The sequence below is a fragment of the Mytilus edulis genome, chromosome 3 (assembly GCF_963676685.1).
Source record: "Mytilus edulis chromosome 3, xbMytEdul2.2, whole genome shotgun sequence".
Lineage (NCBI taxonomy): Eukaryota > Metazoa > Mollusca > Bivalvia > Mytilida > Mytilidae > Mytilus > Mytilus edulis.
The window spans coordinates 41,063,611-41,081,789 of NC_092346.1; the positions used below are offsets into that span (position 1 = coordinate 41,063,611).

The 18,179-nt window shown below is 30.9% G+C and overlaps 1 protein-coding gene across 3 annotated transcripts; it reads right to left on the reverse strand.

Annotated features, from left to right (window-relative positions):
- Positions 1-1,354: 1,354 nt before the first annotated feature.
- Positions 1,355-18,178, reverse strand: LOC139516486 (probable ATP-dependent RNA helicase DDX28). Of its 3 annotated transcripts, none has more exons than XM_071306624.1 (15): positions 18,138-18,178; positions 16,230-16,301; positions 15,068-15,337; positions 14,583-14,696; positions 13,013-13,070; positions 12,249-12,400; positions 11,783-11,854; positions 10,045-10,126; positions 9,464-9,570; positions 7,816-7,923; positions 7,111-7,207; positions 6,137-6,288; positions 3,111-3,203; positions 2,668-2,820; positions 1,355-1,469 (listed from the first exon to the last, which is right to left on the reverse strand). In XM_071306624.1, exons 2-15 carry the CDS (start codon positions 16,284-16,286, stop codon positions 1,371-1,373), a joined length of 1,614 nt encoding a protein of 537 aa, XP_071162725.1. In that variant the 5' UTR covers positions 16,287-16,301; positions 18,138-18,178; the 3' UTR covers positions 1,355-1,370. The 3 variants fall into 3 exon arrangements, with proteins under 3 accessions (XP_071162725.1, XP_071162727.1, XP_071162726.1); XM_071306626.1 differs by having other exon boundaries at positions 18,030-18,170; XM_071306625.1 differs by lacking the exon at positions 18,138-18,178 and adding an exon at positions 16,678-16,743.
- Between the last annotated feature and the right edge of the window lies 1 nt (position 18,179).

An 18,179-nucleotide genomic window follows, 5' to 3' on the forward strand; every position in this document is an offset into this window, starting at 1 on the left:
ATAAACTTAAATACAAGACATTTTATTATCATGGTAGTATAACTTCTTCAAAAGTGAATAAAAGGAGATGAAAAATATGTTTGTATATGTCAATAAGACTGTAAATCAACAACACATTCAATCAAAAGATTAAAATAAAGGTCTATAAACAGTATTCAACAATACACAGGTGTCTATGCAATATGTCAAGTTTTTTATGGAAACTTGTTATTATTATCAGACTACCAGATGGTAATTCCAGTAACAACAATATTGCCTTTTAAAAATGAAAATAATATGCATTAAGATTGTCAATGAGACAACAATTGAAACTAGTATCTATGACAGACCAAAGGATGAGAACGTAAGTAAACAACTAAATTTCACCATAGGGCCTTTAACAGTGAGCAAAACCCATACCAAAGAATGCTATTAAACGCTTAGGGATGAGAAATCAAAAACCATTTTAAAGAGCAAACCAGCAGACTAGTTCATGCTAAAAATAATAAATGGAATATAGATAGAAACAAGTGGCAACACTGTTTCTCAGGCTCTTGATTTAGGACAAGCACATCAAGACTTTGGCAATTAAAAAGATGTGCAAGCACAAACCCTTCCCTAACCTTGAATAGTGACAGCACAACATAATAACTAACTGTAAAACCCTGTTGGAAATGAATTCATTCAGATTGGTTCTAAGCACAAACACATTTATATTTATTTATATTGATTGATTGGTGAACAACACCACTTTCAGCATTATTGAGCTATTTCATGGCAGTCATTTTTAATTTGTGCAGGATGTCAGAGTTCCCAGAGAGAACCAATAACATTCAGGAATGCACTGGGTTCCTATTGCTCAGTCATTAGTTTTCTATGCTGTGTTTGTGTACCATTACTAGTCATTTTATCAACTTTCGTCTTTTGCAATGTTATCCACAGATTGTTTTTTTAAGTTGTGAGTTTGAATGTACCTTTGGTATCTTTCACCTCTCCTTTATGAGAGATACTCTAGTAGTTATCAGCTATTATTAGATAGGGGTTTTTCCTTGAAAGTAGCTGCTACTGACTAAAAAGCCTCCAAAACAAAAATTTCATGAAAGAAAGGATAGAAAAGACATCTATGATTTTTGGTCTGTGTAGTGTCGCTGGTGAATCAGAGTTTTAAAATGATAAAAATTTGGTTGAAAAGAGCACAGAATTGAATTGGTATTAGAACTGTTGTACATTTCAGGTTACTAGTATACCATTTATTTATAAATCTTCATCTTTGTTTTTCAATATCAATAACCTCATTTCTAAAATGACTTTTGTTTTGTCCATGACATCATCAAGTTTGAATATTCATGACTGGTCGAAATTTGTAATAATGAAGAATTGCATGTATAATTTTATTCTTGTTCAAATTCTCTTTTGTCTGCCCTACCAACTAGTTTCTTTTTTATATTTGCATTGACATTGTGTAGTTCCTTGGATTTCCTGGCTGCAGTCTGAAACAGAAAAAAAACCCAATATCATTGCATGAAATAAAAAACAAAAATCATATAGGGGCAAATCCTTAATTACCACAAGTGTTATACTAAAACTACTTGGTTTACTAATATAGGTTGATAAACATTGTTTGAACATACCTGTAGCCAGGTGGGGTTTCGGGGTGTGTGGGCGAACCCCCCTTGAAACCAAATTAGCACTGTTGAAGTCAAGGTTCTGTTCAAATTGTGACTGTTAAAGTCAAGTTCATAAGTCCAAATAACCCCCCCTTGGAAATTCCTGGCTACAGGCCTGTTGAATATGGTTGACTGTGTATTCATTAATTCTAAATGCCATTGACTGAAGAAAAATTGTATGAAACTTCATTTTGTAGATTTGCTAAAGTTGTAGGAAATTTATACTTCTTTGAACATTTAAAAATTCTCTCTTGGTTTGTCTCTACCAATGACATCTATGAACATTAGTATCAAAGTATAATAATGAATTCACAGTATATATTACTCTTTCATTGAAAAATTAAACAAATCAATATCTCACTGCAAAGATCCACTTTATATATAAGTATATTCCTTATTATTGTTTTAGTTTTTTGTAACACATCTACCATTTTTTGGGGGGGTTAAACCTGATGCAATATGAGTGACATCAGAAAACATTACTTATGGTCATCCGGAAGTGTGGAAGAGAAAAATATTATTTTACTCCGTGTTAAAATGCCAGATTTGATTCGTTCATAAGAGGGCGATAATCTATCACAAGGCTTATATTCTTTTACCCTTCACACACTTGATCAGTTGTGCACTGTATTTAAAAGGATAGTTGTTATAAGAAAAACATCATAGTTTATTTATTTTAATTTAAAAGTTTAATATGTGTTATTTATATACTGTAATATGGCAATATAAAAAAGAAGATGTGGTATGATTGTCAATGATACAACTGTCCACAAGAGACCAAAATGACATTAACAACTTTAGGTCACCGTATGGCCTTCAACAATGAGCAAAGCCCATACCTTATAGTCAGCTATAAAAGGCCCCGATGAGACAATGTAAAACAATTCAAACTAGAAAACTAAAGGCCTTATTTGTATCAAAAATGAACGAAAAACAAATATGTAACACATAAACAAACGACAACCACTGAATTACAGGCTCCTGACTAGGGACAGGCACATATGGTTGTTTATTTTTTTACCTCTATATTCCACAGTAGGTCTACCTCCCATGCATATGTAACAAAACTTGTGACAAGACCTTGATATTTGGAGCCAACACGACCTACACGGCCAGCACGATGAATGTAGTCTGACATAAAATTAGGGAAATCATAATTAATCACATGTTCTACCTGCAAATAGAAATAAAGTTATATAAGTATTAATATAACAAAAAAATTAAAAGCTGTCACAAATATCTTAAATGTCTTACATCCTTATTTTTATAAATTTTTATTTATGTATGATGATCCTGTAAAGAATTTATCTGGAAGATTGATTTTGAAATTGCTTTAGTTCTATTGTAAAATAACGTCCTTATCAAAAACAATATTCCAAGATGGCAGTCTCATTTAAATGTTGGTGTAAGTAATATACTGAAGAAGAAAAACCACACATACAGCAGACAGGAAGAGGCACTTACCCTGACAGTGTCTAAGCCTCTAGAGGCTATATCTGTACATACTAATAAATCATTCTCTTCATTTTGGAATCTTTCAAATATATCTTTTCTTTCCTGAAGCATAAAAAGAAGGTTTAAGGTCAAGTTACAGTAAATGGGTTATGTCACAGATTTCGGTAAAATTTTGCATACAACTTTGGCTCGGTGAACTACAAATGAAAATTGAAAAAATAATGCATTTATCTAATTTATTATATACCTAGTAGTAAATACAGATAAATTGTATGTGTAATACAATCATCGGCAAGCGTGCTGTATCAGCCACTCGTGATGATGTCGATATCAGCACGGTTGCAAAAGCTTTATCACACCTTTAATCTGTATGACGTCACATCATCGATTGCAGTCACTGTTGCAAAGGCTTTATCAAATCCCTAATGTGTATGACGTCATGTCAAACCTATAATCTGTATGATGTCATGTCAATCCTCCTTATCTGTATGATGTCATGTCACATAAAAAACATCTTCTTGAGATATATATATATATAATAAAGTGTATATGATATGGCTTTTTCAATATCACACACCGTATCAACCCTCAACCAATATAATCCCTCAAGCAGAGCTATTGGGATTATATTGGTGTTTCGGGTTGATACGATGCGATATTGAAAACGCCATATGATATTCTCTATTTATCATTTGAAATATTACTGATTGAATTCTTTCAAAATGTGTGAAAATGTGTAAAGAAAGCACACAAAATTGACTAAAAACCTTCTAAAATTTGTCTTAAAATCATAAAATCTCTAATTCTACTCAATAGATTTTTTCTTAAAAAACTATATGTTGTTAATACATTTAATGGTGTAAAATAAAGATAGGGTTTCTTACTTTGTTTTTACAATATATATCATTCCGATATGACCATATGATTATTCTATATCATTAAAACAGAAATTTATATGTCAACAACATAAAGTTTTTTATGTGAATGGAGTAGATTAGAAGATTTGATGTTTTTAAAGCCAAATTTTAAAAGATTTTTTGCAGATTTTATGTGCTATCTATACAAATATTCACTCATATTGAAAGAAATCAATCTGTGATATTTCAGATAATTTAAGAATTAAATGCATTATGTTTTTGATTTTCATTTGTAGTTCAACGAGTTAAGGTTATATGCAAAACTTTTGAAAAATCTGTGACATAGCTGATTTACTGTTCCTTCACCTTAATCAATAGAATATTGAAATGTATAACGGAGGTATGTTTGTCTAGCTAGTTAAAGGTTAAAAAACAATTTTAATACATTTTGTACCCATTAATGTGAATTAACAAACACAATTATTTGTTCATTAATGGAATTTTCAAGTCAAATGAGTGACGCAGCATATTCACGCCACAAAATTTTTTAAACTAAATACCCCAATGATGATTGTGGCCAAGTTTGGTTTAATTTGGCCTAGTAGTTTCAGAGGAGAAAGTAAGACCACGTTTTAATTACTCAACTGAAACAAGAGTGCACACACTGAAATGTCTCGCCTTCTTTACTAATCATTGATATTATGTTGATAGTCCTAAATATAAAGCTTTATTACAACTGTCACATAAACTTAACATTAACCAAAGAACCATTAAAATGAGGTCAAGGTCAGATGAACCGTGCCAGGCAGATATGTACAGCTAACAATGTTCCATACAACGAATATAGTTGACCTTATGGTTTAAGAAAAGTAGACCAAAACACATAAACTAAAAATGAGCAATGAACGGTGAAAATGAGGTCACGGTCAAATAAAACCTGCACAACTGACACATAAATCCTAAAATATTTCCATACACCAAATATAGTTGACCTATTGCATATAGTATAAGAAAAAAAGACCAAAACTCAAAAATTAACTTTGACCACTGAACCATGAAAATGAGGTCAAGGTCAGATGACACCTGCCAGCTAACCATGTACACCTTAGAATCATTCCATACACCAAATATAGTAGACCTATCACATACAGTATAAGAAAAACAGAAAAAAACACAAAAACTTAACTATAACCACTGAAAATCAGGTTGGTCAGATGACACCTGTCAGTTGGACATGCACACGTTACAATCCTTCCATACACCAAATATACTACTCCTATTGCTTATAGTATCTAAGATATGGACTTGACCACCAAAACTTAACTTTGTTCACTGATCCAGGAAATGAGGTCGAGGTCAAGTGAAAACTGTCTGACGGGCATGAGGACCTTGCAAGGTATGACACATCAAATATTGTTATCCTATTACTTACAATAAGAGAGAAATTAACATTACAAAACATCTCAACTTTTTTTTCAAGTAGTCACTGAACCATGAAAATGAGCCCAAGGACATTGGACATGTGACTGACAGAAACTTCTTAACATGATGCATCTATATACAAAGTATCAATCTTCCTGCCTTGCGGTCATAAAACTTTCAAGTCAGTTTTTTATACTCCAAAATCAACCAATCAAAATGTTGGATTTCATGTTTCGAGCATGATTTTTGTGCTCCGAACATTGAGCAAAGTTTTATGACTTCAGGTCTTCCACCTTTCTGAAATATAAAGCTTTTAAGAAGTTAGTTTACGCCGCCGCTGTATCCACCGCTGGATCACTATCCCTATGTCAAGCTATCTGCAACAAAAGTCGCAGACTCAACAATTACTTGATATTTTCCAACTTACATGGCAACTTGTGTAGAATATATATCAAGTGATGACCTTTACATTGATGCATTATGCAGGATCTTAGCATATCTTTAAGCGGACATTTCATTTAAAAAATTATAATAGATCAGCACTTTCATTTTTCAAAGCAAATTTCAATTTTGAGTTAAATGAAAGAATAAATCAACTTTTGTGACTGTGAAAAACAATTTCAGTTTATTTGTAGTTTATAAGTGTAAATTTCCTCGTCAGTTCAAACAATAGTTTGATACATATGATTGGTTCTAACATTCCCATGGGTTTCTTATTAGTCCTAAGTAAAGCTTTAAAGAATCAATTGTACTTACATATGGTGTCATCCCTGCATTCATAAGAACATTATCAATGGATTGTTCTTTTAAAAATCTTGACAACCAGACTGATCTGGCATGTTCATTACAGAATATCATTGCTGGAGTGCCTTTCTTCATTAATTTTTTTGACATTAAAACAATCTCCTCTGAAAAACAAAACAAGAAGACATTCTGCTGAAGTTACTGATTTCAAAGATTAAAAAATAGCTTATAGATTAAGTAATACCTTGTACCAAGGTACTAATTCACCTTCAGTGGCAAAAGTTGAGTGTAGTTATAGAAATTCATCCAGCTTGGGTGAAATTGAACATCGAGTCTGTCTCTTAGCTTTCAAAAATGATTGAAATCATATGAAAAAGTGTTCACTCCTTTCAAGAAATTTTGGTGGTTCTTTAAATGATTGACGGGTCGTAATTCTTTTTAAAACTATTATGAGACCTTTTATTGGATAACTTTTTTTATTATCAATGGGACTTCTAAACATGTGCACTTGTTTCACAAAAGAAAACAACCTTTACGTAGAGTAGAAACTGTGTATAACATGAGTTTACACAAGTTTTTTTATAGGTTTATTTAACTCAATCTTTTATTTTTCTGTGGGTTGATATTAATCCTCTAGTTATTACACATTCTGGCTTTTGTATGATTTTGGTATGATCTTGGTTTTTTTTACTCATGAAACTATTTTTGATGTTACAGTTTCTTTATTTTTGGCATTCTTTGAAACTTACTGCAGGTAGAATATAATCTCTAGTAATATTGCTACATTTATCATCTTGAGAAGCAATTTTTGTATATTGGTGGAAAATTTTATTTTAATGGATAAATTATTTCTTAAGCCTATAGAAAATGTTTATTTTGTTGAATGTATAAATGTGTTGTTCCCCTTCCCCATGAATTTCAACAAAATTAATATCCCAAGATTAATAATGCATTCACAGTATCAAATATTGTATATATATATTTACCTGCTTTTTGTGAAGGTTTCAGTCTTAAAAATTTCTGTGGAACATGTGGCATCAAGTGATGCAGAAAATCTGTTGTTACTTTTTCCATGTCTTCAATCTAAAACACAAATGGTTTTCATTAATTAGGAGTACAAATATACCTTTGAATGTTCATCGTTTTACTAAAGATAAAAAAAACTTTATTCCTTGACTGTTGATCCAAAAGAATGCTACTTTTCAAAACTTATTCATATGGTACAATGTATATTGAATGATCAATGCACAATTATAACACTAACAGCAACAGCATACAGTGGATTCTTAAGGTTCTTTTTACAAATAAACCTCTGATAAACTTATCAAATAAATTATCCTAACTTTTGTTGAACAAGCTTTTAAAGAAAGCACTTACAAACCAAAGAAGACACTTGAATGAAAAAAACAACATTTTCCCTGCATTAAAGTGAATTCAGAAACACTAGAAATAACATTTGTGTGTTTGAAGCAGTGACAGTGTTAAACACCAATTGACACATAAGTATTGTAAATATTCCAATTTAGTAATCTTGAAATTAAAAGAATTAGACTATTTCAGAAAAAGTGACTGTGATGGTTGCCAATGACTTTGCCAACCATGAATTAATGGCAATTATCATCAAATCAAAACTAACATAACATGTCATATTAAATTACAATTTTGAATCAGATTCAATCTGTTTTACTCACAGGAAATGAATCACCTAGTATAGTTTTCAAACTTCTTGGCATGGTGGCACTAACTAGTACTAGCTGCATTCCTACTGCACTTGTCTCTGAAATAATATTCTCTGAAACCTGAAAAGAAAATTAAATTCAGTTTATTTTCTTACACAACACATAAAGGCTGTACAAGAATTAAACTCATGGGTATGGGAGGCATTTGTTGAAGACCCCAACCCCCCATAAAACAAACAAAAAATCATAAACTTTGCAAAATTCTCAGCAAAAAACAGCAAATACCCATTTTCAACATGGAGTGCCTCCCATTTCTGAACCGATATATATATTGGAACAGCCCTTATATCTTTCTGCTCTTTGCATATATTAACTGATTGGCATGATTTTTTGAAATACAAAACAACAGATGTTCCTGTATGTATCTGTCATCTTTACTTCCAGCCAATTTTTAACTGAAGGAGATCTTATGTTATCAGTTCAAGGAATTTTGTGTTGAATATCAGAGAAGAATAACCTCGGCTGAATTAGTCTAGTCAAACTAAGTTTTAACCTCAAACTGATTGCAACAGAAAATGTTTTAGTTCTAATCTATAGCATTAAGCCCAAAATATACACAGAAACAAGTCCCATAAAATCTAATTTGAGGAAACTCAAATTTTGCATTTTTAATTTCTGATTGAAATTAACATTGGAAAGGGAGATAACGCCACAAAAATGAGGGTTTTTGTGTCAGTTTTTGGTTGATTTTCTGTAAATTCATGTAAAATATTATACTTTGATGGGATTATAAGTTTGTTTTTGACTACATTATATAACCTCCTGCTCATGAAATGTACAAAACTGAAGTGTTATGGGTATTTTTTTTATTTTTTTTGGCACATTTTTCATGTTGAAAAAATAATGTGAATATTTGGTATTGTTTATATCTGTAAATTATATTTATTCAGCATCTACCTTGTTTAAAGAAACTTTAAACCACAACAAGAAGAATATATGCCTAATTAGTTTTATTCAATTTGAGATTCTTTACCTTAACATGCTGAAAAATCTAATAATTGGTCAACTTATGAATTATGAAATCTAGGTTGAAGCTTGATAAAAGATATGAAAACACCTTTAGAGTGGTTTGTTGTACTCTACAGACAACTAAAATATCAAGAACCAATACATTCTGTTGAATAGAAGTGGTAAAGTTATAATTTGGATAAATTTTTATTGATATTTCTAACTTTTTTGCAGAGTTATCTCCCATATCATTGCAAACTCCAATAATCCATAGGAATTTTAAAATCATCATTTTTAGTTTTCCTCACGTTAGATTTTTTGGGACTTTTTCCTGTGTATATTTGGGTTATAATGCTAAAGATTAAAAACTTTAAATAAAATCTTCTGTTCCAATACGTCAAGGTTAGGGTCAAATTTATGCTAGATTGACTGGACTAAATTCATAAAATAGTCTACTCAAGCAATTTATACATAGACATACGATATGGTCACCATCCATCATCAAAGATAGTACATTGTTTTGTACATTTAGAATTTTAATGATGAAATTATTTTAATATTATTATGTTAACAGCATTGTGATATTTAGTGTTTGTTGTGTATTTTTTCAATCCTGATATAAGCCCTGTCAAAGAAGTTATGTAAAACTTACACCTAGTTTATTTATAATATATTTGATTTCTGAATTAAAACTGTCATCCAGTAATGTGTCTGCCTCATCAATGACTAAATGTCTCACATGGGATGGTTTTATTATCCCTGAAAAGAAAAAAAGAAAAATTAAATTCATGATGTTTCTTTAAAATTTAGATAAAAAATCAAACAAACAGTTCTCTTTTTTTACAAGAATCATGTGGTGTACATGAAATGTAAGACCTTAAAGTCATTGCATATTTAAAAGTGTCTGAACATTACCTTTTAAACTACAATATAAAACACTTAAATAAATAACTTTGAACTTGCATTGACAAAACAAAACCACAAAAATTTGATGACATAAACATTCACAAACTAATAACAATAAAGTATATTCTGAATGGTAATTTTCTTATGGCATGACATAAAATAAAAAGGGATATTTTGGCATCTTGCGTCTTAAGGTCCATCTATCCTGATATACAATAAATAATCCTAGCCATACTTACTGGCTCCTAAGAATTTCCTTAACAATAATCCTAGCCATACTTACTGGCTTCTAAGAATTTCCTTAACAATAATCCTAGCCATACTTACTGGCTCCTAAGAATTTCCTTAACATTCCTGTTGTTGATATCAGTATATCAATTTCAGATTTCTTTGGATAGGCCAACTTTTTCTATAGTAAAGAGAAAAGAAAACAAATTATTCAGGCCCGTAGCCAGGAATTTCCAAGGGGGGGGGGGGTTCGAAGTTGGACTCACAAACTTGACTTTAACAGTCACAATTCGAACAGAACATTGACTTTAACAGTGCTTATTTGTTTCAAGGGGGGGTTCAGACGAACCCCCCAAACTCTCCCTGGCTACAGGTATGTTATTTATAGTTAATATGTAATTTACAGGTATACCTATAGTCTATCCTTCATTGTTGAAGGCTGTAGGGTGACCTAAAGTAACCCTCAATGACATTTGGTGTCTGGTGAAGAGTTGTCTCGTTGGCTTTCATACCACATCTTCTTATTCTTATATATTTATTTGCTTAATTAGTATTTCTTCCCTAAATTGAAAGTCCAGTATCATTGGAAAAATCTAATTTCATTTCAATAAAATAAACAATTAAGGTAAAGTTGCAGTAAATGGGCTATGTCACAGATTTCAGTAAAATTTGGCATACAACTCTAGCTTGGTGAACCTCAACTGAAAATCGAAAAAATAATGCATTTATCTCAATTATCATTTGAAATATTACTGATTGATTTCTTACAAAATGGGTGAACATTTGTATAGAAAGCACATAAAATCGGCGAAAACCCTTCTAAAATTTGTCTTAAAATCGCCAAATCTCAAATTCTAATCCATAGATTTTTCTTAAAAAACTATATGTTGTTGATACATAAATTTCCGTGATAATGATGCAAAATAAAGATAGGGTTACCGACTTTGTTTTTACGGTATACATCATTCAAAGGTGCGTTCTTTGTGAAAAAATCCAACAAAACGTCGAAATAACCGTAACGTTATCGCGTTGCAGGCCGTAAAACCTTGATTTTCGACGTTTTTCACTACCAACAAGGTAACAAATTGATTATTAGACAAAAAACGAAGTCGGTCACCCTATGATTATTTTATTATCATTAAAACAGAAATTTATGTGTCAACAATATATAGTTTTTTAAGAAAAATCTATGGAGTAGAATTAGAGCTTTGGCGATTTTAAGACAAATTTTAGAAGGTTTTTCGCCGATTTTATATTCTTTCTATACAAATATTCACCCATATTAAAAAAAAATCAATCTGCAATTTTTCAGATAATAAAAGAGATAAATGTATTATTTTTTCGATTTTCAGTTGTAGTTCAACGAGCCAAGGTTGTATGCAAATTTTTAGCAAAATCTGTGACATAGCCCATTTACTCTTCCTTGACCTTAAATGAATTTATCGGTAATTCATATATTTTCCCTTTGATCTTACTGCCTAATATTTTCGAGTATCAACGGCTGTATCACGGAAAATATTAGTCAATACATTCATGTGTGACGTCATAATTACCGATAAACAGAATAATAGGTAGTTTCGTTTTTGATACTGACTATATCATGTGGAATATCTTAACTCGTCCTAACGGGCTCGTCTAGATATTCCACATGATATAGTCAGTATCAAAAACGAAACTACCTATTATTCTATATGGAGTAGTAATTTTATTCTATGCAATATATAAAGATTTGTATTCCTCCTAAAAGAAAACATTTAGAATCAACATATGAAAATTATTCCACCAACACAATAAAATATAAATGATTCTATTTGAAAGCTGATAATATAAGACCTACTTTTGTTCCAAAGCTTCCTATCATAGTATCTACAGAAAAGTCCATCTGTGCAGCAAACTTGTCTGCAAGGACCTGAAAATATAAAAACATATGTTTTTGGTTTTAGTTTAATTTATGAAGGACAAAAAAAACTAATATTTTTTTCACTTCATGCACTGGAAATATTTTATATTATTTTTACAGACTTCCATGCATATGAAAATCCAAATATTTCATTCCACAATTTATAAGTCAAGCAAAGTCTTGAATCTGAATTCAACACATTCAGCTTTAAAATAATTGAAAAAAAATCTAAAGTAAATAACTTAAAATATTCACATGGTATGTAACTATTCACATGAACTTTTACCTTTAAATACTTAAAGAACCTAAGAAGAACACAGTCAAGTATATTCAATTAATGAGAAAATACTTCAATTAATTCTGCTTAAAAATTGCAAAGAAGGTTTTGCTTTAAATGCTGTACCTTAACCTGTTGTACTAGTTCTTTAGTTGGAACCAATATGATACATCTTGGACTATTTTCTGGAATTTCTGTACCAAATTTAGCATCATTTTTCTTCTGTCTGGATATCATTTCCATTATGGGTAATAAATAAGCTAATGTTTTACCACTACCTAAAATAAAGATGAAATTATGAAAGTGGATCCATTAGATCTTAATATGTAATGCAAAGCAAAGAAAGGAGATACATTTAACTAGGATGTTCGCTACTGAGTTTCAAAATAACAAGCTTTTTAAAAGACTGTTATATATTGATAGTATATAAATAAAGGAACTAAAAAAAACACGAAAAAAACCCAAGGATTTTATAGGATTTTCAAATATGGCTTTTAAACTATATGTAATAAAATTATGAAAGGAAAAGTATGAGTTAGCAGGGATTTTTTTTAAGGCCATGTGTTGTTAGTTGTTGTTTGTCTTTGTTAATGCATTTTATTATTTTTATTCAAGTATTGCTCAATGGTATTATAGTCTATTGTGCTGTTGTAAGTCTTAATTTGTGAATTTGTTTTTTTCAAGATCAGATATTTGTGGGTGGTGTGATCTAGTATGCTGTCTGTTTGATTATAGATTCCTGCTATCATTTTTCTGTTTTATTTATTGATTTAAAAAAAGTAAAATCATTGGTACATTCTGACGCTTTGTCAAAATTATGTTGCTACTACATAAAAACTAATGTTTAAAGCTGTTTGTTAAAATCAAAATGTGGAATTGTAAATTCTCACCTGTTTCTGCAGCTATTTGAATATTTTCACCTTCTAAAACCTTAGCAATAGATTTACTCTGTAAACAGAAATTGAAAACAATGAAAACAAATCTGCGATTTATAACTCATTCCATAAAAAATGTTCATACAAACTAAAAATTGTCACTATAAACTTGATTAATCTAAAGAACAGTTATAGTAATTAAACTGTGTCACTATTTCTAAATACTTTTAAAATTGGCTTATAGCCTGAAATGACACTGCATGACTGCAGCGCTTTCAAAATACAGCAACATGTCATTTTACTGCTTAGCCTTTACAGTTATTCCTGCAGTATGTTAATTTCTGTGATTAAACTATAAAAAAATGGCTATTTATAAAATGAAAATAAAATGTTTTTATTTTGTACATTGATTGCCTTTAATTATTGATTTCATCACTGTCTTCAACTTTCTTTTTTAAATATGTAGGACTCGGAGGTGTGATGGGGGCGTTGAAGTGGGATGGTCTACCCCGAAGTGCAATGGTCCTTTCGCTGAAGTGCGATGGTTTTGCATGATGTTTGAATATTGTGATGTTTTTCAATACAACATTGGTTTGCAAGTAGTAGGATAGGGTTTTGTAGATGAATATTTCATTCTCAAAAAAGAAAAGAAGGGAAAAAGAAAGAAAGAAAACAAACTATTCAAGTCCCGAACACTTTTTAGCATTACATGTGGAAGTTACAAAAATATTTTAACCATGTCTAGCAGCAAATTAGAGAGAGCAATGAGGCTGAAACTTGATGAACTTGGTCAGCAAATGGGCTATACAGTGTTTGGACCTTTGCCGCAAACTTGTTATCTAATAGAGAGAAAAAAATGAGAGTATAAGCAATGTTTTTGTTAATCAAGTTAATAAGATGGTTTAATCCTGAGATAAATCCTTATTTGTAAGAATATTGTCGCTCTAGTCTTATTTTTATTGCGGTTACAGTGTTAATTGTCTGCAACATGATCGCCAGAAATCAACCTGACTACTCCCTACTCTTCCTAAAATAATAAATAGGATAAATTGTTTTGATTAATTTCTAAGTTTTGTCATAACATTTGATGAACTGAAATGAACCCTGCTAACTGTTATCATATAGACATACACACCAAAATATTTTTTTTCGTTTCTCCCTTGAACACCCTATATCTGACTACTACTGCGTGCTAATCGGAGAATTGGCAAATTTGAAATTACATAAAAAATAAAAACTTAAGGTCTTTGGTTTGACCTGAACAAAAATTAAAAGATCTTTCAGATGCAAGGCTAGCAGCTACTTATGTCAAGTCCTAATAATACGATTTTATTTCAACAGCTCATGTACATTTTGTGTTTTGCTCAATGTCACAGGTAGACCATCTCACTACAGCCTAACCACCATCCCACTTCAGCGTAGATATCAACAAGTTGATGTCACAATGTCACCATCGCACTTCAGCATGTTAACCATCATACGTCGGCGCACACTTCGACTCACACTTCGGCTCGGACCATCACACTTCAGCATGACAATCGCAGTTCAGAATACCATCGTGGTTCAGAGTCCTTCAAATAAATACCTGTATCACAGTTGGGGAGGTAATGTTCATACTTTCAAGCACAGGCAGAAATTCTGGGTTTATATCGAAGTCTGTAAAGTGTTGAATTTCGTCATCTCTCAGTAAGGCTGGATTCTGAAAAGAAGACAATTCATAAATTTTTCTTTTTTTGTATTAATTATTATTAGGCATGAATATACCCATCACTTTAAGGGATTTTTCTACACTTAAAATCATACTTCAATCACTATGACCATTATGACATCAACTTTTCCCTTGTTATAGCTAACTTTAACAGGAATATTTGATATTTGTGTACAAAAAGTTATAAGGTGCAGGGTACATCATGAACTACTCTAAAATAATGTACCAAGTCTCAAGAAATCATTGTTTTTCTGGTATACTACAAATTCTGAACCTTGATAAAGATTTACAATTGCTTCCTATAACACAGATAGATTACCAACTGCTATATAATTGAACAAAAATCAAAACCTTTTTCTTACCTTTCCGTAACTATTTATAGTGAAGTAATCTCCAGCAGATTTTGTGTTTTTCCATGCATGAGAAACCAGTACTTTAGGATCAAACTCACTATATGTTTGTCCTTTATGGTGATTGTATTGAGATCGCTTGCAGGAAATAATTAAAGGCGATTTAAATTTTATTTTTTTCTTCTTATTTTCGATTTCCTTTTTAAGTTTTTGTTTTTCTAAATTTAGCATCATCTTTTGAGGAACTGTTATTCTTGGCAATTCTCTGTCTCCTACTAGTGTCTGGAAAAAAGAATAGTATAACATAAAAATCAAACTATTAAAATACCAGTCAGAATAATAATCATGATGCACTGATACAACCTTTCCATATTAGTTCAATTTTGAGAAATGTCTAAATATCTTGGCCTTTTAATTTCATCACCAGTAAAGTAAAGGTCAAATATATTTATTAAGAAAGAAATTTGAAAAGGAAACAAAGGAAATTCATAACAAATAATAGTACAAAAGAAAACCTTTGATCTATCATTGAAACTTTAAACACCAAACAGTGCTTAATATTTTAGAATCTATCTTAAACAATGAAAGCTATTCAGCTTCCTTTCAATGGTTTTTTTTATGATTAAATTAAAAAATTAGCCAAAATGTGGTATCATTTAATATAAAATAGAAATCTAATGATTATCTAGACATACAAAAAGAGATAATATTTCTCTAATGTTCTTCACTTGTACATCTTAAGTGAAATTGACATCTTTTTAAAACCCTATAAGGCTTGATATAGTTACAAGTATTTGATCTTGTATTGTGGTAGTGCTGTTTGTTAATTTTTAGAAATTATTCTGTCTGTTATATCTCAAGACAAATTTTGGTCTTTGTCAAACTTTATAATTCATAATAGATCTTTATCATTATTGGTAAAAATCAGTATATGGTTAAGTACAGAGTTCTCAAAATACCAAAACTCTGTCACAACCACTTTTCTAGAACTCTGAAATAAAAGGAGTTACTGCAGGTATATCATTGTTTAATTCAAAACTTCATTACATAAAAAAACTCATTTTGTCTTCAAAAATTCAATAGTGAAAGAGGGAAAACCTAGAGGGCATAGAGACTTTTCACGCTTATACAATGCAAAGATTCAAGAAAAAGCACTACTTTTGTGTTAACTTACACTGTACTGTTTTAAAAGTATCAATATCTTCTGAAGTCTTCTTGACGAGTACGCCATGTTTGCTTGTGTTATCTGAAATACAGAAAATATAATTTTTATTAATTGGAATTAAACCATGTCAGTGGTTGTCTTTATATTTGGTTGTAATGGCATCTCTTGGATTGGTTTTTTTAATGATTAACATGCATTCATAATGTAGACCATTTAGTGTTTAACATTTGGCAATGGCACACTTTTTGTTTTTTGAAGAATGTGCACATATGTTAACATAAATGTGTTTTTATTGGTTAGATGCGGTCTCATTTATATATATCATATACCCCACATTTTGATCTATTTTCTATCTGTATGCAATGTCAAATTTTATTTTATTTTTGGGTGATGTGGATGTTTGAGGTCATAACACAGCTGTAATACACAATTTTTGTTTCAACAGACTAGTACTTACAATTTGCGAACGATGCGTTTAAGTTCTGAGATAGTCAGTTTTACCACACAAATGTCATGTGATAATCTAGAAATATATGAAGTGTTGGGATCAGTACAACATGGTCTGCATAAAAACATAAACATACAGACAATGTCACCTACTTAGATTTCACCACCCAGATGAAAACATACTTACTGAACATGTGCATACAAAAATGTCATATTTTCAAAGGTTTTAAGTAGTTTTTAAGTGGTACAGTAAGGCCTAAGATTAAGGGCATGTGTGAGCATGAGACACAACTTTACAATAAGAAAGTTTTTAGGGGCAAATATGCCTATATCATTTCAAAATAATGTGGAATGATGCCACCTCTTGCATAAAACATTATAAAGGAACATAAATCAAGAATAGTAAAAGTTCACTACACAAATTCATATCCATTTGATTTTTGTGGTTATAAGCATTCTGTGTTATTTTCATAATATTTGGGAGAGGCAAACTTAAGTTAGAGAATGGAAACAAAAAATTCAGCAATTTTTCATCTTGTAAAGGCGCATAACTCAAGAACCGTTATCTGGACACAACCGAAATTCAAACTCAATCTTTATTTTACGATAATAAGCATTGTGTATAAGTTTCATATCATTTGTGTGAGGCAAACGAAAGACTTTATCTTAGGTCTAAAACAGTAAAAGACGATCATAATGGAGGTACCTTCATGACAAATAACGGTAAAAATACTTGCCATATGACGTTAACGGTATTTTTTGGTGTATGACAATAAAATTTACACTTTTTTAAGACAATAAAAACATCGACTGATTTTGATGAATCACGTTTATATTTTCAAAAATGACGGTAACAATAATTATTTGAGACCTCTGACGAATCACGATAAGGATATTTTGATGAATAACGGTAAAATTTTAAACAATTTGATGCTAACTGTAGCCTAAAATTACTGTCTGGCGTCTGAGGGCATTACTACCTCATAAAAGACTAAAGTAAGAGAACCAGAAACAATAATTCAGCATTTTTTGTATGTACAGGGAAAAACTGTAGAATGGTTGAATTTCACCGCCAAGATTCAAATTTGATCTGTGTTTTATGGTATCTTTTATGGTATCAAGCATTGTGTATAAGTTTCATATCATTTGATTTGACAGTTTGAGGCAAACTAATATCTCAGTTGATATATCACAGGCACTTGTTTCTATCCATTGGAAGAACCACTATCAACGTATATTCTCGTAAATATACGTTGATAGTGGTTCTTCCAATGGATAGAAACAAGTGCCTGTGTGATATATTATAGAACAGAAACGAAAAATTCAGCATTTTTTTCATTTGTACAGGGGAAGAACCAGTGCCTGTAAGAGAAATGTTAATTGGCAGCTTATTCCTTTTGGTATTTTTCTAGTTTGTGAGTTAGACAATAGCTATAACTTAAAGTTGTTATTGAAAAAATAGTTTCATGCCTTCTAAAAATCTCTTTGGTATTTAGTTGAACCGGAAATCTG

Excerpts from the sequence above, each read along its gene's own strand:
- LOC139516486 (XM_071306624.1), bottom strand. The coding sequence starts at position 16,286 with ATGGCGTACTCGTCAAGAAGACTTCAGAAGATATTGATACTTTTAAAA. Across the intron at positions 13,071-14,582 it reads CCTCCCCAACTGTGATACAG|AGTAAATCTATTGCTAAGGT; the intron begins GTATTTATTTGA and ends TTCTGTTTACAG. Across the intron at positions 11,855-12,248 it reads AACTAGTACAACAGGTTAAG|GTCCTTGCAGACAAGTTTGC; the intron begins GTACAGCATTTA and ends TTATATTTTCAG.